The 23,599-nt window shown below is 51.2% G+C and overlaps 10 protein-coding genes across 10 annotated transcripts; 4 read left to right on the top strand and 6 right to left on the bottom strand.

The window, feature by feature from the left end:
• Positions 1 to 539: 539 nt before the first annotated feature.
• Positions 540 to 2,163, bottom strand: N7443_001153 (uncharacterized protein; the record flags this gene model as incomplete). The annotated part of the gene is made up of 2 exons (XM_056881209.1): positions 540 to 1,925; positions 2,032 to 2,163. The coding sequence occupies 2 exons, from the start codon at positions 2,161 to 2,163 to the stop codon at positions 540 to 542; spliced, it is 1,518 nt and encodes a 505-aa protein (XP_056746447.1).
• A 1,217-nt stretch (positions 2,164 to 3,380) lies between these two features.
• N7443_001152 (uncharacterized protein) lies at positions 3,381 to 5,188 on the bottom strand (the record flags this gene model as incomplete). Its single annotated transcript, XM_056881208.1, has 3 exons — positions 3,381 to 3,427; positions 3,511 to 4,276; positions 4,328 to 5,188. 3 exons carry the CDS (start codon positions 5,186 to 5,188, stop codon positions 3,381 to 3,383), a joined length of 1,674 nt encoding a protein of 557 aa, XP_056746446.1.
• Positions 5,189 to 5,788: 600 nt separating this feature from the next.
• Positions 5,789 to 6,965, bottom strand: N7443_001151 (uncharacterized protein; the record flags this gene model as incomplete). The annotated part of the gene is made up of 2 exons (XM_056881207.1): positions 5,789 to 6,331; positions 6,396 to 6,965. 2 exons carry the CDS (start codon positions 6,963 to 6,965, stop codon positions 5,789 to 5,791), a joined length of 1,113 nt encoding a protein of 370 aa, XP_056746445.1.
• Positions 6,966 to 7,766: 801 nt separating this feature from the next.
• Positions 7,767 to 8,438, top strand: N7443_001150 (flavin reductase family protein; the record flags this gene model as incomplete). The annotated part of the gene is made up of 1 exon (XM_056881206.1): positions 7,767 to 8,438. The coding sequence occupies one exon, from the start codon at positions 7,767 to 7,769 to the stop codon at positions 8,436 to 8,438; it is 672 nt and encodes a 223-aa protein (XP_056746444.1).
• Positions 8,439 to 9,655: 1,217 nt separating this feature from the next.
• Positions 9,656 to 11,803, top strand: N7443_001149 (transient receptor potential ion channel family protein; the record flags this gene model as incomplete). Its single annotated transcript, XM_056881205.1, has 2 exons — positions 9,656 to 10,034; positions 10,089 to 11,803. The coding sequence occupies 2 exons, from the start codon at positions 9,656 to 9,658 to the stop codon at positions 11,801 to 11,803; spliced, it is 2,094 nt and encodes a 697-aa protein (XP_056746443.1).
• A 773-nt stretch (positions 11,804 to 12,576) lies between these two features.
• N7443_001148 (uncharacterized protein) lies at positions 12,577 to 13,074 on the bottom strand (the record flags this gene model as incomplete). The annotated part of the gene is made up of 2 exons (XM_056881204.1): positions 12,577 to 12,631; positions 12,689 to 13,074. 2 exons carry the CDS (start codon positions 13,072 to 13,074, stop codon positions 12,577 to 12,579), a joined length of 441 nt encoding a protein of 146 aa, XP_056746442.1.
• Positions 13,075 to 13,956: 882 nt separating this feature from the next.
• Positions 13,957 to 15,488, bottom strand: N7443_001147 (putative nucleoside hydrolase; the record flags this gene model as incomplete). The annotated part of the gene is made up of 6 exons (XM_056881203.1): positions 13,957 to 14,586; positions 14,641 to 14,934; positions 14,993 to 15,027; positions 15,078 to 15,247; positions 15,301 to 15,404; positions 15,456 to 15,488. 6 exons carry the CDS (start codon positions 15,486 to 15,488, stop codon positions 13,957 to 13,959), a joined length of 1,266 nt encoding a protein of 421 aa, XP_056746441.1.
• A 1,396-nt stretch (positions 15,489 to 16,884) lies between these two features.
• On the top strand, positions 16,885 to 18,030 carry N7443_001146 (uncharacterized protein; the record flags this gene model as incomplete). Its single annotated transcript, XM_056881202.1, has 1 exon — positions 16,885 to 18,030. The coding sequence occupies one exon, from the start codon at positions 16,885 to 16,887 to the stop codon at positions 18,028 to 18,030; it is 1,146 nt and encodes a 381-aa protein (XP_056746440.1).
• A 477-nt stretch (positions 18,031 to 18,507) lies between these two features.
• N7443_001145 (protein ERV29) lies at positions 18,508 to 19,754 on the top strand (the record flags this gene model as incomplete). The annotated part of the gene is made up of 5 exons (XM_056881201.1): positions 18,508 to 18,674; positions 18,797 to 18,909; positions 19,014 to 19,507; positions 19,563 to 19,627; positions 19,682 to 19,754. 5 exons carry the CDS (start codon positions 18,508 to 18,510, stop codon positions 19,752 to 19,754), a joined length of 912 nt encoding a protein of 303 aa, XP_056746439.1.
• Positions 19,755 to 21,395: 1,641 nt separating this feature from the next.
• N7443_001144 (uncharacterized protein) lies at positions 21,396 to 22,535 on the bottom strand (the record flags this gene model as incomplete). Its single annotated transcript, XM_056881200.1, has 1 exon — positions 21,396 to 22,535. The coding sequence occupies one exon, from the start codon at positions 22,533 to 22,535 to the stop codon at positions 21,396 to 21,398; it is 1,140 nt and encodes a 379-aa protein (XP_056746438.1).
• Positions 22,536 to 23,599: the final 1,064 nt, after the last annotated feature.

Raw genomic sequence — 23,599 nt, 5'->3', positions numbered from 1 at the left:
CGGAAGCCAGAAGCGCCCCTTCTACTATGTTCATGGGCGTCCCCAGGATGGCAATTTATTTCAGACGATTTGAGGCCCATCAACAGAGACTTACCACAGATGTAACCTAGCGTCAATAGTATAGGCTCTAGTGCGGGGGCAGTGGAGCATCTGAGGTATATTGATTCTGAGCTACGGCTACGAATATAGGTGACTTCACCCTATGAGCCTACTGGCATGTCACAGAATATCTCTGCACCGCCTGCGCCAACTTGCATAAGCGAGACAATCCAACTTTGGAAGGATGAGATCCCGGTCCAGCGTGATTTAGCATGGGATGTAGGAGATCTCTGTCTATTTCTCGAGCATGTTCACCTTTCAGCCATTTCTAGGTCCAGGCGACTGGTCGATTGCTTGGAGTAGTAGCTGTTATTTTTCGCTCGGTCGCATACGCATTCCTAGCGTGTGAATACGAGCTTGGCCTCCTTCTGATGTGGAGTCATCATGAGATGACTCGGCATTAAGCAGTTCACAGAAAGGGCCAATGACTTATGATGGATCTAGTTCCTCACAAACCAAATCTTTTCACCTTCCATTTCTCTCTCCCAGGCAATCCCCAAGGTCCAGGGCTTTCCTTCAACGCTAAGTCGAAACTCAGCCTCGTAGACCTCGGGGCAAAAAGCCCCAAAATCGTCGTGGTGTGCCGAAAGCATCAAGAAATGCTCCCCAGTCACATGCTGGAACGTGATCGCTTCTGGCCATGTCATGTCCTTCCGATCGGCGCGCAAGACACCTTCGCTGTCTAAGTACACAGTGACATCCTTATAACCCGCGTGAGTGTACGTGCCAGCATATTCGTCCAATGGTAACATGAGCGGAAGAACAATCGGTGGACGATAGTTGATTTTGTCCGCCGCCCGTTGTTTTTCTTGCTCGATCAGTGACCAGTTTCTCCGATCCCAATCGAACCTCTGCTGCCCGGGGACCCCGAGCCGTTCGTCGAGAAGATGATACGCGAGGAACTGGGCGGCGAAATTGGAGGTCTGCGCTGTATTCGCCAATATGATAACGCCAAACTGGAATTCGGGGATGAGAAGAAGCTGCGCGCCGAATGCATTCATGCCACCGCTATGCTCATAGATCTGAACCCCCTGGTAGACTCCCGTCCTCCAGCCTAGAGCATACGCCCTGGGACCCGTGAAGGGGCCCTCCGCTGGCATCAGGGTCCGCGGCTGCCATAGTTGGTGCACCGTCTCTGGACTCCGAAAGATATGCTTCTCGGCCAACGTTTGCGGGTGGAGTAAAGCACGCACCCACTTGGCGTAATCGAGGACGTTAGTGATGATCGCCCCGGCACCGGAGAGCTCCTCCACTGGCATCCAGTCTACTTCGTGGTAGCTTTTCTCATTGACGGTTTCGTCGCCATGGGTGGAGTAGCAGTAGCCATGGGCCAGGGTTACGGGGGCCGCTCGCGCATCATCCAAGGCGAAGTAAGTGTCGGTCATCCCGAGTGGCCTCCAGAAAGAGCGGGCCAGACAGTCGCCCAGCCATTGGCCCGTCTCAGTCTCGATAATATGCGAGGCCACCACGTACATGAGATTGTTGTATTGATATCGAGTACGAATCTTGGCTGTCAGCGGAAGGTGGGCGAGCCGACGGACGTTCTCGCGGACGCTGGTGCGAGAGCTGGCGTGGTCGTGAGACGGGAGCCCCGTCCGATGTGACAGCGCATCTTCAACGGTAATCTGGTCCCCGGCACATTTATCATGTAAAGCAAAGTCCCCGGGAAGTAGTTGGCTGATGGGTGTGTCCCATCGGATCTTTGTCGCGGGATCCTCAGCAAGTTTGGCTAGCATAGCCGCGGTGAAGGCTTTGGTCGTACTGCCCGCGTAGAAGAGAGTCGAGGGGGTGACTGGCGTGGAAGGCATACTCGCAAATCCGTAACCCTGTTATTGGTGATCTGCCGCGTTAGCGACGGTAAGCTCTGCGATGTGTGAGACGAAAGGCCCCAACAGCGTTCACCCGCCCCGATTATAGAGGACCTGTACGTACTTCCGCCCATGTGTCTTCACCATCCACCACGGCGATAGCCATTCCAGGTACGTGCCATCGATCCAATGTTCGTTGGACCAATGTTGCAAAGCTCGATGAGAGAGGAGAGCTTGAATGAGGATTCTTTGCCATGGTTTTCTAATCTTGGTTTCCCACAAGCATGTGCGGAGAGAGGGGCGAGGCAATTCAGGTTGCGCACTTAAACCCTGTGCACTGAACAGACTGCGGGGTATTGTAAGAATCACGGTCTGTTAGCGAAAACGACTTGCTGCTCACAGTCACAGTGAAAAGTACGTAATACGATGACTGGGATCAGAAGTGCTAGTGTGATCGATTGATCGTTGACGCAATTGCCAGCGTTCTAACGGCCTCTTGAGCCTGTGATTTGATGGGAGCGAGCCGGTTGCCCAAGTTCAAGCATTAGCGGCGCAGCGTGCAGCCAACAAGGAGGTGGCTGTCTTGAGTCAATGGTCGCATCGATCAGGGACGAAAATGAAGGATCTCTAGTGCCGGAAACTAAGATGAATTTATCGATCTCTATAAAAATGTAGTAATTGACTTTGCCCCGAAGTAGCTGAAGGCAAATCGATATCTTACCATTCTACACCCTCTAACTTAAACTCCTCTTCATCTAGGCAAAGACAGAAATATATAGCTAAGGCGGACAGCTAGAGTGGGTAAGCTATTTGTACCCACATAGGTCGGAACTATGGCCTAGGAATTCAGCTCTGGTTCTGAATCGGGGCCCTTTGAACATCTGAGGTAGGTATTGTAGTGGTGGAACGCATGACATAATGAATGCAGTTGCGGCCTGAGGTGTCACGAACACCTCTAGGCGTAAGCAATAGCTTCTACATGAGGATAGAGATGAATCAGGCATCTACCCAATTCATTTCAGTTGTCACTACATTCTTTGATTCATGATGCCGCATCCAGTACATTCTGTACGGCCTCAGTCGGGAAAACCGTACGGCCTCATTCAGGATAGTTGCATTCAGGATTGCCCGTACGGCCTCACGGCCTTACCAAGGACCCTCGCGAAATCCCTCAGGACGACCTCTGCTACATGCTGGTTGTGTGTGTGTTGTCCGTTGGTTGTTGTTGTCCAGTCTGCATTGTCAGACAGCCATCGAGCCATCCCCATTTCAGTATTTAACATCTCAAACACCGAAAGACCATCGATTATCTACTGGCCCATAATAGCAATACTCTGGGCCAGATAATTCCAATCCGGAAAATCAAGCCAATTTAAATCCCAATTATTCAAATCAAAACAGGCCTCATTCGCCATAGTCGATCGCTCCTCAATCGCCTCAACAGGCCCCTGCTGAACAGCAAATTCCCCCTGATCAAGCGCCCCATGCGCCTGACGAATCCTCAACGCCTTCATCCTCATCTGTACGATCATAGGCCACTTCGGCCCCGCATCCGGCCAAGAGAGATCGCTCTCCGCCAAATCGAAATGCCGATTAACGCCACGCCAAGCTTGTTCAACATATGCGCCCGTCGGGTACACACACAGGTGCCAAAGAATATAGGTGAGGAGGTGGAATTGGGTATATGTAGAAGTGAGCCAGCGGAAGCTGCGAAGGAGTTCGTCGGTATACATTTCCAGTCCGAGTTCGAGGGCGTTGACGGCCATTTCAAGTAGTTCGGCGGTTGCGGCTTGGTCAACAGATGATGAGGCGGCGCCTTGCATTTGGAGGATTTTTTGGCGTGTATGGACTTCCGCTTTGCCAATGAGGACTTGGGCGACCATTACGCTTTGGCGCTGGATTGGGATGTCCATGTCGCTGTATTGAAGGTATCTTTCGTGGAGGTTTGTTTTGAGTTCTTTGATTAGTTGTTCTGCTGAGGCGCCGCGGGTTTCGGAGGTCGCTCGCATGAGTGGGATCCACATTTTGTTGATTTCGGTGATTATGAGGGAGAATGACATCTCTGTCCAGCGAGATTGGGGCTGGGGTGGTTCTTGGGAGCTTTCGGAGACGTTCAGGTCGTCGATGTTGGTTGGGAGGTCGGCGTCAGCGCCGAATTCTTGTTCGGCCACTGTTATTCCGTGGTCTTCTGCCATTCGTGCATCAGTTGTGTATAGATTCCACCATAGGCGACGGCGAAGCTCGCATTCGAGAGGGTTTAATTTGAAGTGCTTTCCGTCGCGGTGGAGGCCGATGGATTGGGCTGCTCGGATGGCTAAACCGCGCAGAGTAAATCCAGATCGACCACTATTATTATATCGCAGACATGTCTAGGTTCGTTATTAGAATAAAACCAACAATGTTTATTTGGACGCTCTTACCAAATAAATTGCCATTGCTTGCAACGAGGGCAAAGTCGGGTAGTCCAGAAAGTTTGAGTGATGCATAGCAAGCTCCAAGCCCTGTTGATATCGACGTAAATCTACACGTAGCTGCTCATTCTCAGGTTCATCTGAGCATCGGGCCGTGGTGGCACCAAAGAAGATAGCAAATAGTAGGCAGTGAACATCCGACTTCTGAGACTCGGGTCGATTGATGGCCCCAAAGATGCGAGTAACTGTAGTCGGAAGATGAATCACCTTGAGGACAGGATCAACCCGGCTCACAAACGTATGCCACAGCATGGTGGCCTGCCACTGGTCTGGCTGGAGGGCTTTCAAATCCATGTTGATTAAATGCGGATTTGTGATGATCCCGTCGACTTTCAGTGGAGGGAATTTTCTCGGTGCAGTTTTGTCAGTGCTTGGTGATCCGATGGCAGATTGCAGTTCTTTCTCTTTTTCCAGTACTCGGGATAGAAGCGGCTCGTCGATATAGCTGCCGTCATTCACTAAGATCCCATGGTGACTCGGCCGGCCCTCTGGGGCCCTGCGAATTGATAGCGCACTGTTATTCTTTGAGGCCAGAGGACGAGATTCAGTAGTAGGTGAAGCATCTCGCTGACTAGGTCCCGAGCTTCCCAAAGTCGCGATAGACCGTTCCAGCTGTTCCAGCCGGGTCACCACCTCGGTCACTGTGGCTTTGGGAGGTCGACGCTTGACTCTCCTGGGGCCAGGATATTGGCAAACTATGCCAAGTCGTACACATTTGCTGCAGGGAGAGGCCTTGTCACATCGAACTTTCCGCTCGTGACAACGCAGACACGACCGTTCCACGTTGTATCGGCGTATTTGATCATCCATCAGGGCAAAGCTCAAAGTCGAGGACTGCCACTAACGGACCCTGGACGGAGATCTCTCGCTTCTTTAAAATATCGAATGATATCAGCGCCTCGCCGTGGAAACTTGAAAAGGCGAAGGAAAAGAGAGCAGTTCGGACGTTCGGGGTCTGCTTAAGACCGAAGCATCCGCCAATCACGTGTTGTAGATGGTTGCAAGTGGGTCGGGAATCGTGTGAATCAAATTGGATCGGTGGATTTCAATTTGAGCTGTTCACGAGGCTATTGATTTCACGCCAAAAGATAATTTGTTTCATTCCATTTGGCTCATCTTATTTGATTCCTGTGGCTTAATACCGATGACCTCATCCCAAGCCAGCCTTGTCGATCATGACTATAGCCCGCGCTAAAAGACATGCCAAGCTATATCGAAACAAACGAACCGACCATGTCAATCTGCAGGTATAGATTGACGCATTAAGATCAAGTACTATTTAACAATCATACAGCCCCATCAACACCAAGCGCCCGGCCCGTGAATGTTCCAACCGACCACCCAGACCCAGAAGAAAAGAAAAGAAAAGAGAAGAAAAGAAAAACCATAGAACAACATAACGTCATTGGATCATGAAATGAGAAGATCCCGTACACTCATTCCCCGTCCCCGCTGTGCCTCGGACCCACTTCTACTCCCCTCGGAGGAGCTGAGCTTAGTGCTGTTGGGCAAATGCTCGGTAATGGAGTCGGCAGTACCCCGGCGGTCCTGAGTCAACATGAGCAAGGCAGCTGACGCCTCATGATCCATACCCCGGAACTCGGGGAGCTTGTCTATTGGCATATATGAGGGTCCCAGAGCCGGGCTGGGAAGGACAGACGGGGCATCGGGCAAGGTTGGGGCTGAAGGGACTCGGGTGCGGGGAGAGAATGAAGGAGAAGTATCCGACATCTGAGCACTCGGGGGCATGTATTCGGGAGAAGCAGAAGCAGATTCAGAATAGGAGTAGGCTGAGGAGGGAGGTCGTCTAGGAGGCTGCTGAACAGGGTCCATTCCTGTTTCGGCGATGAACTCCGGGGATGTGGGGGACGGTGGGGCGACTCTGTTAGTAGTGCCGGCCATCTTGAGATCTTGAATACATTGTTCCAGGTAGTTGACATAGTCGATGCTTGCCTGTTGGAATGAAGGATTAGTGTGCTTCCTCATCATTGGATGTGCGGGCGCAAGTATGAAGTACCTGAAGAATGGCGAGTTTGTGCATGTCTTGGCCCTGACAGGCGGGGATCATATCCTTCAATGTGCCGAATTCCTCATTCATTTTGGACCGTCGCCGCCTTTCGATTAAACTGTGGGCAGTCTTACGCGCAATCTTGCGACCCGCAGCACTCGTCGCACTCGGCTTCTTCTTTGTATTTGAGGCGTTTGCATTCTCTGGAGACATTTGAGCCGATGCCTTCCCATTCTCCTTGGGCTTGGCTGGTGACTTGGACACGGTAGGAGACTTTGGTTTCATCTGAATGATCTTGCGTGTACGTGTCGGGGGTGGTGGCAGATCGAACTCTTCGAGTGAACGTTTGGTACCAGCGGATCGAGATGAAGGAGCCATGCGGCCTTGAGCAGCCAGCTCGGGAGACGTAGGTGATGCCGGCACATAGGAAGGATCCGATCGGGAAGACCGACGACTGGCCGGATCGATGGCGGGACTTAAAGCCGCAGGAGGTAAAGTAAACGCATCGGAACCATCAGGCTGGTCCTTGATGGTGAATGTACCAGACATGGCAGGCGTAGGAGGAAATTGAGGAGACATGGTGACAAGGAGTTGCACAAGGGGGGGGACATCCCCAGGTCATCGTTATATAACAGTACAACGATCTCAAGAGTGTCGCGTGCTTGAATCGCCCACGAGCACCAATCGCGGTCGCTGATTGGAGGAAGGGGAAGGGGCCTCCTGTTGATAAGCTCGGGGAGACCCACGATAGTCCAGCAAATGTCCGTTGAGAATTTCCGCACGGGCTGACTATGAATTTCGGTCCTTGGTACTTGCTTTTGCATGCAGACTCACTGGTCAGAACAAGTACCTGGCGTGTGCCTCCCCCTCGTCCAGAGTGGTAGCCCAGCACGTGCGCCGTGGACTCGTCCGCAATTTCTCTCCGCACCACTTTTGACATCACTTTCGCCCCTGGTCCAGAGGATCGACGAGGGGGAATTCTGGATTCACGGGCTCTCTCTCAGACTGAAAGCGGTTCTTTCTCCGACTGGTTCTTTGGCTATTGCATTAAATGAGAATAGCTGGATACCGTCATCCATTCTCTACCTAGGTATACTTCAGGGTGGATCCCGTGGCCCTGTTGCTACCAAATTGACTAATCGCGCAACCCGGACGGCCCTTATCCCCGGCACTTGCTTTGAATGTGCCCAATTATTAACATGACGACCCTAGAATTACCCAATTATTCTCAGAATCCTGCAGTTCGGCGAAATACTTGCTATAGAACCATCCAATACTTAAATTTCTTGTGGAGATGGAGAAAACGTATAAGAGAGTACTTCGTAATTCACAGACCTCAATGAATGCATTCAGACATCTTCACTCAATTACTCCTCGATCATGACCCACTCTCTCATCTCACCCGCAATCTTCTACTGGGGCACCCCCGTCGTCCTAGTCACCACCACAAACAAAGACGGTACCCCCAATATCAGCCCCATATCATCCGCCTGGTGGCTCGGCAATCGCTGCATCCTAGGCCTAGCAGGCAACTCACAAACAACAATGAACCTACTTCGCACCAAACAATGTGTACTGAACCTCCCCGACCACACTATGGTATCGAACGTCAACGCACTCGCCCGAACCACCGGAACTGAAGACGTTCCCGAGTCAAAGATTAACCGTGGTTATCGATACGAGAAAGACAAGTTCAAAATCGCTGCATTGACACCCCAGTCCTCGATAATGGTGACTCCACCGCGCGTTCGGGAGTGTCCGGTGCAGATGGAAGCGGAGCTGGTCGAGATGCATCAGTTGATGAAAGATGGGCCATCGGAGCTAAAAGGTGCTCTCCTGGCGATTGAAGTCAAAATTTTGCAGACGCATATCATAGATGTGCTACGGATGAATGGCCATGCTAATCGTGTGGATCCTGATAAGTGGAAGCCGATGATCATGTCCTTCCAACGACTGTATGGATTGAGAGATGGGGAGCTCGCGAACTCTACTCTGGCGGAGATAGATGAGGAGAGTTATCGTCTTCTATCTTGTCCGAAAGAAGAGTCCTAGAAACAAAGACGATTGATTTCAGATATGGAGGATCATTCTTGATCTAGGCTACGCGATGCGCAGGAAGTGATGGAATGGTGGCTTAAAATATATCCACTGCAAACAGATCTCAAAATAGTTTGATTAGAACTTTGTTTAATTGAATTCATAGCACGGCAGGTCCAATGTGGGGTCTTTCCTCATTGATGCCAGCTGATAAAATAACTCCAATGTCAGATCAAAGGATCTAGAATATCACTAGACGTAGAGAAGATCAGGCCAAAACAAACGGTCGTATGGTCTTGAAAGGAAATTAGAGACTTGGCAGCGGAGATCTAGAGCTCGAGCCAATCGACCGCCCGGCAGAAAAAACCCAATCAGAATCTGCAACCGTCGTTTGTGCCTATACGAATACGGACAGGGGAGGTCCGGATGTGATTTCCATACTGTTTTCGGGGATCACACTACCATTTTTAACGTACCAGTGTTCAACAGGCAGATTATGACGGTATAGTGCTCGCTAAGATAGGTACAAATCGTTACTCTGTCTGGAAGCCATTTAAAAGGGGGAAAAAAAAAGTGCATCTTCAAATGTGGTGTGGTGTCAAAGCAATGACGTGTCATGGCTTTAAAGGATTTACAATTCGAACCTTTGATGACACCAAGGAGTACGTAGGCTGTCCGGGGCTGCCAGATCGCTCTTCACATTACAACGGTGAGATCGCGGCGCCAGTGCAAGATGTTTACTTCGGGTATTATTATCTCAATCTCAAAGTAATGTGAGTGTCAGCGTAGATTCTGATTTTGATTTACAACCACCCGTACTAATGGACATAGCACAGCTATAAATACTCTGATTCAGCCGAATGATTTATGTTCCTAATCTACCCTAATTAGGAAAGGTCTCACGATTATGTACATATAAGTCGCGATAATCCATTACGGGTTAGGCCTAAACGGGCCGCGTGTAAGCTCGGAGATAGGTGGGTCGCCGATTGGGCTGTGCAAAGAAAATGTTTGCCTAGCTAATCCAATGAAGCCCCTGATATGATCTGGGTGTTTTGCAAGCAAATGTTCTGCTTCTATTGACAAACAGGAAACCAATAACATGTCCGCCCTGGGTGGATGATTTCTCGAAACAGGGCACCTTCTAACTGAGGTCCAAAAATACTTCAATAACACGATTCCTCGCCGATTTCCACCCCCTCTTTCCGCTTCGAGAGTTACCCTCGCGTGTCATGAAGCTCGCATCCTGGCTAATTGGTGGGATACTCAGTGCTTGCCATCTCATTCAGCTAGCATGGGCAGAGCACCTTCTCGAGGCGACTTCCCTGGTCCCCTGTTCCGATAATGGGGTCATCGGCATCGATTATTTCAGTGTCGTCTTCACGCCGTCAACTAGCAGTGTTACGCTCAGCTTCGATGGCACAATCAACTACTCCGGTTATGTTCTGTTCGATGTGGAAGTGCTGGTATACGGATACAGTGCAGTCAACACAACTATCGATCTATGTACAATAACCACGGTTTCAGGACTGTGTCCCTTGAGCATCAAGAACTTGGAGATTGAGACTGCCACGTTCTCGATGTCGAAAGATCTTGTCTCGAACTTACCAAGTGAGCCAGTCACTCCTTAGGCTGACTTACAATTGCTAATGTTTGTCGCTATAGACATTACGTATACCTTCCCGGATATCGACGCTCTCGTTCGCGTCAATATGGTGTCCAATGGCACATCAGAACAAATTTCTTGCATTGAGACGCGAATCTCCAATGGCAAAACAGTCAACCAAGGAGCCGTCGCCTGGGTACTTGCAATCATCACCGGTGTGTGCATAGTAACGTCCGTGTTCCTTTCGATTTCAGGGCACTCGGCCAACACCACGGATCTCAACTTCCGAACCCTACTATTCTTGAGCTTCATGCAGAGCCAGGCAATCCTCGGTATGGCCGCCGTGGAATTTCCACCGATGGCCCAATCCTGGACCCAAATGTTCCAATGGACCGTGGGCATTGTTCATGCCGAATTTCTGCAGAATATTTGCACGTGGTTCTTGCGCGCTACCGGAGGCACAGCATCGACCTTATTAAGTGAGTCCGGCAAGGAATCAGTCTATCTAGCGAAGCGATCGACGGAAGGCCTGCATCGACTCCTTCCCCGAATTACCGATACGACTGTCAACGGAACCGAAAAGACCGTCCGAGGAATCGAGCGCGTGGGTTATCGGATAAACATTGAGACGACCAACATATTCATGACTTCCTACATTTTCTTCTATTTCGCCGCCTTCTGCCTAATCGTTTTCATCCTACTCCTCAGTCTCGGCCTGCCCGCACTCGCTAAAAAAGTGAACAGTGCCAAGTTAGACCGCGCCGCCGGCGCTTGCACTGAACGGATAACCTTGATGCGTGGTATTATCTACCGAGTGGTATCCTTGGGATACCCGCAAATGAGTGTTCTCTGTCTGTGGGAAATTGTTCACCGAGACTCTCCCGCCGAAATCGTCTGCGGAATCAGTATGTGGCTTGCAATGACTGGCGTCCTCTCCTTTGCAGGATTGAAAGTCTTCCAACGCGGCAAAGCTTCTCGGTTCCTGGGCGGCAGCCCAGATTATACGCTCTACTCCGATCCCATCTGTATGACCAAGTGGGGTTTCTTGTATATCAACTACCGAGCGCAGGCCTCTTGGTTCATGATCCCACTCATAGCCCACGCCGCCATTCGGGGCATGGTTGTTGCATTTAGCCAGCCAAACTGGGAGGCTCAATCCATCGTACTTGTTGTCGTGGAAGCAGGCATGCTGGCTGTGACAGCGGTAGTGAGACCCTACATGAACAAAAAGGCAAACGGGTTTGCCATTACAGCCTGCGCGCTAAATTTCCTCAACGCAATTTTCCTCCTTGTCTTCTCCAACATCTTCAACCAATCCGTCATGGTTGGCGCCATCATGGGTGTCGTTTGGTTCCTTTTCGGCGCCACATTTACCCTCGTCCTGCTGGTATGGCTGCTGATTGCTCTCTACCGCGCCTTTGCGGTCACGGAGTCCGTCAACTACAAGCGCCTTTCCGACAACCTCTCCACCTTCCAACAGCCCGAGAACAGAATGGAAACTGAACTTATGCCATTAGAGAAGTTTTCTAGGGGAGACATCAGTCCTGTTTCTTCCCGGTGGAGAATTGATGAGTCGGAACACGCCAGATCTAACGAAGTACTGGGCGCTCACTGGCAGCCATCAAAATCACAGCGCGCTGATGAGGCGCCACCTGTTTTCAACGAAAGGAGCCCCACGCCGAGGTCCTTGGACAATTTCATGGAACCTACGTTGCCGCTTATCCCTGGTAGTCCTGATAACCGGGGGCGACGGTCTCCGCGACCTCCAGACTAAACTCAGACAATTTGCGCCATCACATGCGGCGTGAGAGTCATGTATATTATCAACTATGCCTTTCTTGTTTATACTTTTCTCTTACCTTCATACATTTGATCTCGATGAAGCCTTTTTCTTTTTCAATTTTGGGGACTCTTTCGGTAAAATAAACTTGTTAGCATCGATGCAACACCAAAAATGCAACAACACTAACTTGATCGACACTACGTCGAGTGAGATCCTTCAAGATTACTTCTCCAGACTAATCGCTAGCTTATTCGGGCTTTGAAGAATGATTGATATAATCAATGGTCCATGACTAAGTGATCAATCATTTCCACCCTGGCTTAGGCCTTGATACTGGCTTACGTGAGGGCTTCGAGGGTTGTTGCAGATTATCGATGGGCTATCGAGAAAGTAGTTGAATATTGTAGGTGCTAATTTTATTGAGTTCTCGCCTATATACGATGATGCCGCGGAGAGGACTGCTATTGCGATGACTCGGCTCGTGTATGAAGTTCCTCGGTGGATGGTTCGTATGCCGATTCGAAAGTCATGAACCGCCTGCCCTTTCACTAGATAATTACTTTGAATGGTATGGAAAACTACACTTTGGGGTTCACAAAATGGAATGGTCTGTTTATATTAAGATTCTTTGAACATCAGTCCCTCTTGAGCTCATTACTAACTAGGCAACCAAAATGATAATTCGCTGATTTGCAGGCATCCAAAATCAAACCCCCATGCGCCCCTAGACTTTTCAAATAATATATGTACTTCCTTTCCCTTGATCACTCGAAGTCGCTCGGTACGCAATTAGCCTTGCAGTGCAGGTATTCTTGCCAACTAGTACACTGAGTCAGCGTGATTTCTTTTTTTTGGTACGCTTTAGATGGAACTTACCAGTACTTGTCATCGTCGGGCATGGCAATGTTGCATGTTTGAGACTGCAAGGAGCACAACTCATTGCAGTGGTTGATGTGCTTGATATGGTTGGGCACATGCTTCACTTTAGGGACATCCTTGGTTCCTTTGGTGTGCTTGGTGCTCTTGGAGTGAACAAGGTAACGGCTGTCGGTAGTGGTACCATTCTTGGACTTCGCCAGACCAGTAGTCAAGGGTGTCCTGCCAAGGGTGCCAGTGGTGGTAGCATTGTGAGCACCAGTCGAGTTGGTGGGAACGTGGACCGCGATGCGATTGCCGTGGTATGGGCCAGACAGATGGGGCATAGCGGTGGCAGAGCCAGCCAGGGCAACGACGCAGAGGCCGACCAAATTTGTAAGCTGCATGATGTGGAGTAGGAAGTTGGAAGATCGGTAGATCCGGGGATAGGGTTTGGGATCAGGTTTCGAGAGGATGAGAGTCGCGATGAGAATACATGGGTCCACCATAGGATGATCGTTTTATATGAAGAGCCCCTGGCAAACGTTAATTCTTGGTGGCTGGTTCGAAAACTTTCGGCTCATCTTAACAGCCTCCTGGATTGTACAATGTTACAATAGGTAATTGTATAGCAGGCGGCACGGCCGATCCCCAGGTTGCGGCATTCCACATTCCTGGGAGTCGCGTGAGAGCTTCCACCCGTTATTGACGGGCTTCAAGATGTTTAAACTAGTCTGTATTGAGTAGCTTTAGCCTGCCGTTATTTGTAGAGACCAATTTAATTTTTCAAAGGTGGTGAATATCACCACCTCACCCGGTTTACTGCAGTGTTGACTGGGTATCGGGGATCAACACATGTGGCAGGCCTAACATTCCAGACCGCGGATATGGATGTATGACCAGCCAATTGCAAGAAGTCGGGCTTGGGTTAGAATAAGCTTAGCTTTTTTCACTTTCAGAGAAACTCACATCGCTCGGTGAGGCCCTTCTACAGGGCGGGCACGCGTTTACTACTATACATCCGGCTCTCTATAAGACAAGAATGGCGCCACCGAAGCTTCCCCCGACGCGTTCCAGCTCTGAAATAGAATTCTAGATCAGAGCGCCCTCATTCCTTTATGTTCTGATGTCTAGTTCTAGTCCTTGTTTCCTATCAGCGCGCACATACCGTCCCTGCGAGAGGCACTGGACCAGCTATTTCTTTCTTTGATAAGACCCATATTCTATTCATCAACTAGGGCGCATGATCTATTCATCAATGTTATGTACTTTCAGGAGACTCATAATGTTCAAGAAAACAATCTCTGCATCATAATCTCACCAAAGTTCTTCTCAGCAGGTGACTCGTCCATGCGTAAAATACGATTGCCGGCACTGGCACTCAGCCAAAGGCCGTGATCACTCGAGCTCTCCTCATCACCTTCGATCTTGTGGCGGCTACGACGATCAATCACACACATACCACGAGACCATTGACCCGTCGTTTCGATACGAATATCCTCGGGCGAAGTGGACGAGGGAGCCCACATGGGGTCCGTGGATGTCAGGGCGTACCAAACACAGACGGGGTCGTGAAGGCTCAGCGCAGCGTCATCACCAACGTGGCCGGGATGAAGTCTCTCCAATGTACGGAAAGTGTGGCCCATGAAGGCATCGACCCATTCAGCCAGCGGAGAGCCGGACTCGAGCAGCGGAGTTACGGCCTTGCGGAACTCGCCTTTGGAGATATTGTGACGCAGAGTAATATCTAGCGGGAACAGACGCAGAGTCAATTGGCGGCTCAGCTTTGCAGGGTACGGTGGGAGCACAGGGCTCTGCGTGGGTGGCAGAGTGGAGTTGGGGTTAGGTGATGTGAGGGCGAACACCCGGGCAGCGGCAAATGCATCTGCGTAGGCATTGAACTCGCCGACTGGGGTGACCTGGTTAACTGTGTCAGTTTGAGCCTTGGATAGGGGTAATTGAGTTTTACTCACATTGCCGGGCTGGTTAATAGCGCCGCCCATGACAACCACTTCCTTCACGCGGAGGAAGGTCTCTGGGTCTTCTGCAGATGCTAGCGCTAGGTTGGTAAGGGGACCGACGGCAACCAGAGTCACGGTATCCCGGTCATTCTCGCGCAGTACCCGAAGAATCTCCTTGTGGGCAGGAAGCTTAGAAGGAATGAACGAGTGAGGACTAGTACCAGTCTGGACAGCCTCGATACCATCGGGGTCAATGGTCGGATCGAACAAATGCTCCCAAGCTTGGCTAGGTGTAAGATGAGGGTGCTAAAATAAGCAGTCAGTCGAATTCTGTCCATATAGAAAAGGGTAGGAAACGACATACGCTGGCGTGTATGCCTCCAAGGCCGTCGGTGCCATCTGCGGGGTAAATGTTAGAAAGTACATGGCTCCGAGGCAAGTAGACATACGGAAGTAATCAGCCAACATCTTCTGGTCCTCTAGAGGATCTTCGGCGCCTACAGCAACGACTGGCCGGCAAGCACGCAGGGCGCCAAAGCCTTCAGGGCGACCATTCTGGCGACGCCACTCGGTCTCCCGCTCCAAGATATGGAACATGGAGACTGCATTGCGCAGACAGCTAACAGTAAAGGTTAGCATGGGCTCGATAGCTCTCATAGGCTCATTACCCACTTCTTGACTTCGATGTTGCCAAAAGTCAACGAGACGAGCAAGAGTTCGACTTCCTCTGGCTTGGCGGACAAGGCCAGTAGAAGGGCGAGGATGTCATCGATACCCTAATTCGGATGTTATTATATGCCATTCATCTATATTGAGAGAGGACCTACGGGGTCGGTATCAAGAATGATCTTGTTAGGCATGGCGGGGATGTGATATGAAGGTGGGGAGCTTATCGAGTACAACGTCCCTCTTAAGAGCCCATCAGTAATCAGCTATCACTAATCTCGCCTGATACTTCAGGCATCACCCGGGGCCACATTCTTGTGCGACTTTGACATGTACACAATTCAACTCTATAGATCGCAATTCATTTGCTTTTTATACATTTCTAAAGGGCATCGTAATCGGATATCCGTGCACCGGGACACGCGTAGATGCATTTCCACGGCATCTCCTTCCCGACTCCTCGTGGCGGGCGCGAGGGCGCCTGCAAGGGATAATTAGATCCCCTGCCGGATCGACGCGAATCATCATTGTAGCATAAGGTTTGTAAGATACGCCCAGGATGCCCAGGATGCCCAGGATGTCTAGTGTGTCTAGTGTGTCTAGGGTGTCTAGGGTGTCTAGGGTGTCTGGGAGGTAGGTCCTTGCAACGAATCACACACTAGTGACCGGGTAGATATACTGTAGTCGATGGGGAAATGAGACATGATGGAGACGTGGCCTGTTCGCGCTCCCCCCATTTGTGTAGCTCCTCCACCTTTTGCCTTAAAGAGTCTGGGCTGAGTATTACCACCCTGGTATTTAGGGGGGTTGCCACCAGGGGAGGGTAACAACGTATTGTATAGAGACTTGTTTGTAGCTACAATCAACGAATCACTGTAATTTAACTCAATTTCACCAAAGAATTCATAAGAAATTGACAGAAAACATGACAGAAACGAAGATAAACACACCGTAAACCGGGTGGTGCACGGTGTGGCCGTGGACCCAGTACGGAGTAATACGTGGTCGGTACCGTACCGGAGCCCCCCTCGGATCCTCAGCGTGTCCTTTTCTGGCTCTTCCTTCTCCTCGTCTCTTCTTCGCTCGACGTTCCTTTTACGAGGCTACTGTCCTTTTCTTTTCTGCACGGCGTGCTCATCGCTGAGCATTGACTCCTTTTTTGCGTTTCTTCACGACCTCCCACGTCCGAGCGCAATCTTATTGACAGCCGACGTCGCAACGACACCTCCCTATTCCCCAGGCGAACTCGTTCATCTTGAACGCCGTAAGAAAATCGGTCGCCGCATCAAAAACAGTGAAGCCATCTCTGTCAATCCCGAATAATAGTCACACTAGCTTTGGTCTGAAGCTTGCCACCCCCGGACAACCTTGCTCTTCGCCTCCCGTGTACCACCAAGTAGGTTTACGGTTGCGCGCGTTCAGACTCTTGTCCGTGTGCGCAATTGTCCTATTTCGCATTGAATCCGTGACTTGTGAAACAGGGTGATTTCTACGCCTTCCTCATTGCGAAGGCCACGTTTCGACAGTATGTACCCGATCCGAGGAAATAGGTGGATGAAGAGTAAGGTTGCTGATATACCCATAGTCAAAATGACCATGAACCCCTATATCAGCTGGGCCATCCTGCTCGTCGTGGCTGGTGGTCTCGGCTGGTACTACACCAACGGCCAAGCCCCCAAGGCCAAAACCGCCGTCCGTACCGCCGTCGAGAAGACCGAGGCCGTTGTTGCGCCGGTCAAGAAGCAAAAGGCACGGAAGCCCAAGACCACCGAGCCGGCTAAGAAGTCCGAGGTGAAGACCGTGGTTTCTCCCCCAACCACCGAGGATGAGCAGCCGGACGAGGATGTCGACCACAAGGAGATGGCTCGCCGTATGGCCGCTATGAAGAATGGCACCCCTCTGCCCGCCGCCCCCTCCGCCAAGAGCCAGAAGAAGAAGCAAAAGCAGGCCGTTCAGCTCGAAAGTGGATCCCACGCCTCCTCTACCACCGGTGCCGAGGCCGACGATGACCTGTCTCCCGCTCCCTCCCCCCAGGTCAATGCGGCCTCCTCGGCCGGCTACGTGTCCGACATGCTGGAGGCCCCCGCTGCCGGAGCTTCGGTGCTCCGCGTGACTGGCAACATGGAGAGCGAGCCCAAGAAGCAGAAGGTGCAGTCCTTCAAGCAGGTGGAGACCAAGAAGCAGCGCCAGCAGCGTCTCAAGAACGAGGCGCGCAAGGAGCAGATTCAGGAGGCCGAGGCCGAGCGCCGGAAGCTGCTTGAGAAGCAGTTGCACACCGCTCGCGAGTCTGAGCGTCGCGAGACTGCTCGCTCACAGGCCCCTACCAGCAACGCCTGGCAGACCAAGGCTGCACCCAAGACCAACGGTGCTTCGCAGCCTCCCGCTGTCGCTCCCGTTGCCGCCCCTGTGCAGCTTCTCGACACCTTTGAGCCCTCCGCGGCCGGCCCCCAGAAGAAGTGGGACCAAAACCTCCCTTCGGAGGAAGAGCAGATGCGCATTTTGGGCGCCTCGGGCTCCCAGATTGAGGACGAGTGGACCACCGTACCCGGCAAGAAGACCAAGAAGAAGGGTGGCAAGACCGACGAGAGCGAGGCTAGTGCTTCGGAGTCTCAGTCTGCCCCCGCGGCTCCCGTGGCTGCTCCTGAGCCTCGCGTGACCGTGACGCCGACCTACATTCCCGACATTCTTCGCTCTCGCGAGAAGGGCCACCCGCTGGACTCGGACTGGACCGCTTGATCCCTCTTCAGCTTCCACCTTCCCCGTCTGTATGCCGGTTTCTCTCTTCACCTCGACCTGTATTTATTACCCATTGTCTTGATTTTTTGGCGTTTCGGGAATGTCGCATAATACCAGCACCCTCACCTCTCGAGGAGCAGGGTTGCTCGCACAAATTGTGGAGTGTTGAGAAAACAAAAGCCCAATTGAGCTGTAGTTGCGAATGTATCACAATCAGATTTTTCCAAGAGAGAAGTGAAGATGAGGTTAGAAGTAAAGGTAGATCGTAGATCGAGTAGATCATCTTGTTTGTGTACGACGTCACATAGTTACTCAAAACGGGCTAGCGCCAAGTTCCGGGCAGCGTGGCCTGAAGAGAGACACCTTTGTATACGGGCTCCACCTTACTACCTTGGCTACCTTACTATTTACACTCCTTCAATCCCCAACTTTACCTTCACTCAATTTCTATACCCTTTCCTTCCCCTCTTTCTCGCCATGGCCCAGATCCGTGGCACCGCGGGCTACAACCTCGGCCACCAGAACCCGTTCGGTGGACCTGGTAGCGCCGATGCCACCAGCGACCCCAGCCCACTCGACGCCATCCGCGAGCAGACTAGCAAGATTGAGGACTGGCTGGACACCCTAGCCGACCCAGTGAAGCCGTATGTTCCACCACTCGTCCCGTGAACTTGCTCCGTGGGAGCTCTGCTCGACCCGCGAGCTCCAACTTGCCCCAAACAAGGGATTTCGAGGCATGCACTGACACCGTGTTCATTTGCTCCAGGTACCTGCCCGCGATCGGTCGTTTCCTGATCGTAGTGACCTTCCTCGAGGACTCGCTGCGCATCCTCACACAATGGAGCGATCAGCTCCTCTACCTTCGTGATTTCCGGAAGAGTAAGCTTTACCCCGACTGGACCCTGACCCGCACTCGACCCTGAGGGTCGCCCACGTGCCTTGTTCTTCGCCGCTCAAATCTAACGCAATGTTGCTGGATTTAGTCCCTTGGGGAATCACACACATGTTCTTGATCATCAATGTTATCGCTATGTCCGTCTGTTCCGTTATGGTGATCGCCCGCAAACGCACCGAGTTTGCCGTGGCTGGATTGCTAGGCGTTGTCATCACCCAGGGCCTTGGATACGGACTCATCTTCGATTTGAACTTCTTCTTGCGCAACCTGAGTGTTGTCGGTGGTCTGCTTATGGTCATCTCTGACTCGTGGGTGCGCAAGAAGTTCATTCCCGCGGGCCTGCCCCAGCTTGACGAGAAGGACCGCAAGATGTACGTGCAGTTCGCCGGTCGCGTTCTGCTGATTTTCTTGTTCATCGGGTTCGTCTTCTCCGGAGAGTGGAGCTTCTGGCGATTCATTGTTAGCGGATTCGGTCTCATGGCTTGTGTTATGGTCGTTGTTGGCTTCAAGGCCAAGTGGAGTGCTATCATTCTTGTGGTGCTGTTGAGCGTTTTCAATGTGCTGGTCAACAACTTCTGGACGGTATGTTTGGTTTCTGGTGATGTAGCACTTTCACTTGACTGACTATGGACTTTAGCTGCACCCCCACCACCCGCACAAGGACTTCGCCAAGTACGACTTCTTCCAGATTCTGTCGATTGTGTATGTACTCTCAATACTTCTCTGGTCACTCCAATATCCTAACATCCATCACAGCGGCGGTCTCCTTCTCCTGGTCAACATGGGTCCTGGCCAACTGAGCATGGACGAGAAGAAGAAGGTCTACTAGTTCGGGGTAGAGAACAGACGATTCGCTCTTATCCGTATATCCCAGTGCACTCTCGCAATTCGCAAACAACAGAAAACACAACTACAGGAAGGAGAGCAGCACCTGGGCTACTCTCTATAACACCTACTCCAGGAATTCCAACCAACAGGGATGTTCGCAGTGTACCCGTCTTGTATGATTTGAGAGCTCGCATGAAAGTTCTATCACTACATGGTCGTCTCGTCTCGTTTTCTCTTCAAAATTGCCTCTTTCCCACTACCCCAGTTCTCATGCCAGCGGAATACTCCCGTTCTAGGCCGCATTTAGTTGATTTTTTTTTTCTACTTTTCAGCAAAAAAGACATGTCCCTGCATGCATGATTTCAAATATGGATCAATATCGAATTTATCACGAATAACAGTTGCATTGAAGCCATGACTTTTATTTTTATTGCTTTTGATTTCTAGAGTGGTGTGCTGTTAGACTTTCATTTAGAGTAGTGGAGAGAGATCACCAGGTACCAGGAACATTTGAACCCCTGCAGTCAGCCTCTTGATAAGGCTGGGGTTCCTACGTGCTATCGTAGATGGTTATTTGGACCTCGGGATGCTTTAATTTAAACATATCCCCAACCTTGCTTGAGAGCCTGGAAATATAAAGATAAACACCGAGGTGCGCCATTGTTGACTGGATTTTGAAACCCTGTTCTATATTTAGGTATATCGTCAAGACTATGACGGGCACAACACTTTCTCAAAAATTGACACAGTATCATTTTTGAACATTTAAACATCTAGTTGGTGTTTGGTGTTAGCGATCAAGTAACAGAGACTCAAATTTAGAGTCGCACGGTTTCATCTTGTCTTAAAAGCTTTTGTTTTTTTGTTTTTTGTTTTGCTTTTTTTTGCGAAACACGCTAGACCACTATGAAGCAAACTTAACCAGGACCGAGTAGCACGATCTAGTAGATTCGGTGTTTGAGGACTATCAGATAAGGAACAGCCTGCACATCACATTATTCAGTCAAGCAGAAAATCTGGATTTGGTAATGTAGTAGATTTAGTGTCTAAGCAAGGGAAAAGAAGCAGGTTGTGAGTTTTCCGAATTTCCAAAGTTCCATCATGCTATATAAACGCTATGTATGTGGACTGAACGAAGAAGTGATTATGATACAAGAAAAGGGATTCCAGGGATAGTAAAGGACGGTGGCTGAGAAGGGTAAGAATAGAAAGAAAGAAAAAAAAATAAAGGAGAAAGGGTACTGGGAAACCTAGAAGGCAGTGTATGGCGAAAGCCGATGGGAATGAATGGTGTAGGTGGTAAGAGTTGTCGCCGAAACGCAGTACCCTGCGCCGTCTTGCGTTGAAGCTTTGAAGCCAAGCATGACTTTTGTTCTAGTATGCTGTTCGGGTGCGCTGGTCCAGCCATGCACTTTCGGTCCCACAGGGAAATGGTTCGCACGGCCTGGGGTGACGAGGGTAAGGAAAATGAAAATGCTGGCTCTTTTGGTCCAAACGCCGGGTAATCAAAGTCAAAATAGAAATCAAAATCAGGTGACGAGGTGAGGCAGGAGGAGTTGGTGTGTGTGAAGATCGGTGGGGTGAAGTTGAAGGTAAGGATGAGGGTTGGGTTAGGTTCAAGGTTGGAGTTGAGGGAAAGCGATTAGATGTCCATGCTCCAGCGCCAAGGGCGAATGCGTTCTAGCTCGCCTAAGCCGACATCGTCGCGGGAATCGTCGTTGATCTCCAACTGCAGCAGATGGACCTTCGGCTTAGGTTCCCGTTGCAAGGTAGAAAGGGTCTTTGAAATTTGCGGGCGAGAATACATCTTCTCGCTCGTTTCTGTGGACTTGGAGACCGGCCGCGTCGTGGGAGTGTCAGGATACTTCCAAGACGCGCTATAGGACTGATCATCGGTGTTGGCGATGGAGAACAAGGAGTCGGATCGAGAATCACGCATATGATCGAGATCGTCGGAGCCACTGCTATCGGAGCGTCGACGCACTCGAGAAGCAGATGGCCGGCTCGGCAATTCCTCTTCCATGGCCTCTTCATCGAAAGCCCCATCAGTAAATCCATTGCCGATCCTGCTAATCCTGGCTGGATCGTTCTCCTCACGGTTAGCGCCACGAGCAGCACGAGAAGTGCGATCGCCGAAGAAACCACCGACACTATCGCGAGGAGACTCGTCAAAATGTTGCTTTCCTGCCATGACCTTTGCGCTTGGGGGAGGTTGAAGCATCCAGCGGGTTTCGGCGCGACTACACGGCCCACTTACGATCGGCGGATGCGGATCGTTGACAGGGGGTGCTCGCGCAGTGTAATATTTCGAGGGTTCGTGGGGATCAGCATGCCCACGACCAGAGAAGCCAATTGACGACCCGCGTACTTCCTGGCCCCAGAGAGGTTCATCCTCGCGCTGGTATCGCATGGATTTCCACCGTTCATTGAGCGGCTGCATGAGACCGCCACTTTTGTCCTTCTTCAACTGTGGATCGTGGTCGGTGTTCTCGGTGTTCCAGCTGTTCGTGCGCAAATGGGCACGGTTTCCTCCTCGTCGGGCTGGAGGTCCAGGGCCCAGCACTATCTCCTCGCGCCACCCTTCATTGGTGCTGAAGGGGGTTGGCTGGGGAAATGGGCGAGGTTGGTCGGTGACGGGTTCCTGTCCCAATTTCTCCTTCTCCTTCTCCCGCTGTGCCCGCGCTGCTTCCTTCCTTCGCTTCCTACGATCGCTGCTTTCAGCACATGGTGTGCAAGTGGCATAGTAGAAGACCGCCGACTGCGCGCCCCTGTAAAGCCACATAGCGCGGGGGTGGCAGATTTCCTGCTATTGTTGGGATGTTCCTCGAGAGGGGGTCGGTCCAGAGATACCTTCACGACGGGCAATGAGCCCGGGTGACTTGTAGAATCTGACCCAGTATTGGTGTAGTTTGAGATACTAGAGTCCACATGAAGGGCGAGGGACGGGTCAGGGGGATAGTGGCGGAAGGACTCGGACGTCGGAGTAAAGATGGAATGCCCGACGACCAGCGAGGGGAAGTGAATAATGGGGTAAAGAGAGGAGAGGAGAGGAGAGGAGAGAGAGAGAGAGCGAGAGCGAGAGAAAAGGTTTGAGGTGTGAGGTGTAAGGGGAGACACAAATCAGGAGAGAGCAGAGGGGGGGCGAATGGGGCGGGAGTGTCACATCGGCCAATTTAGCTGGTTATTGGTTGCTAGGTATTTCTGCCTGTTCCCCTCTCGCGTCTCGACTTACAGTACACCGGGGTTCGTTTAATATTCTCGTTTCTAGGGCCTAGTGGTCCATTTCTGGTACCGTTCGGCGCTTGTCTATCTACCTGGACTCTATGTGATACATCTCGACCCAGAGTCGGCCCTTCAATCAGGCCCGTCCACTCCCGGTGTACGATCCATGCATGGACACTAGGATCCGAATATGATACGATCGGGCAGCATAGCCACTGCAGAGCCACCGCAGCGCCTTTTAGCGGTCTGATCGGATTTCCCCATCCCCTTTATCCCTGAATGGCCCAGACGTTCTTCGTGTCCAGGCTTGGCATCGTCCCGCGTGAAGTGGGCGCCTATGCCGCAAACGGGTTAAGAGGAAAAGGATGGAACAGAACTCGGGAGGTCATTTGGAAATGTTGTGTAGATTGTTGAGCCCCGCTGATAATGCAATGGATCTAAAGGGTACAGTACGGTGTACATGCAAGTACTCGTAAGAGCCACATTCCGCCTTTTTCCCTTTCTGTTCCCAACCGCCCAAGAACGTAGGGATGTTCGCCCGACAATCCCTAACCCAACCCTAAGTCAGCCGTCAACAGTCAGCATGTCTGTTGCCCTAAGGGACCCTAATTTGAAAGCCGTTTG

Source organism: Penicillium atrosanguineum (assembly GCF_028827265.1).
Source record: "Penicillium atrosanguineum strain IBT 20685 chromosome Unknown utg000001l_segment0_segment0, whole genome shotgun sequence".
In the NCBI taxonomy this organism is placed as follows: Eukaryota; Fungi; Ascomycota; class Eurotiomycetes; order Eurotiales; family Aspergillaceae; genus Penicillium; species Penicillium atrosanguineum.
The sequence above is the reverse complement of the archived record's forward strand: the minus strand, read 5'-3'. Positions and strand labels throughout refer to the sequence as shown.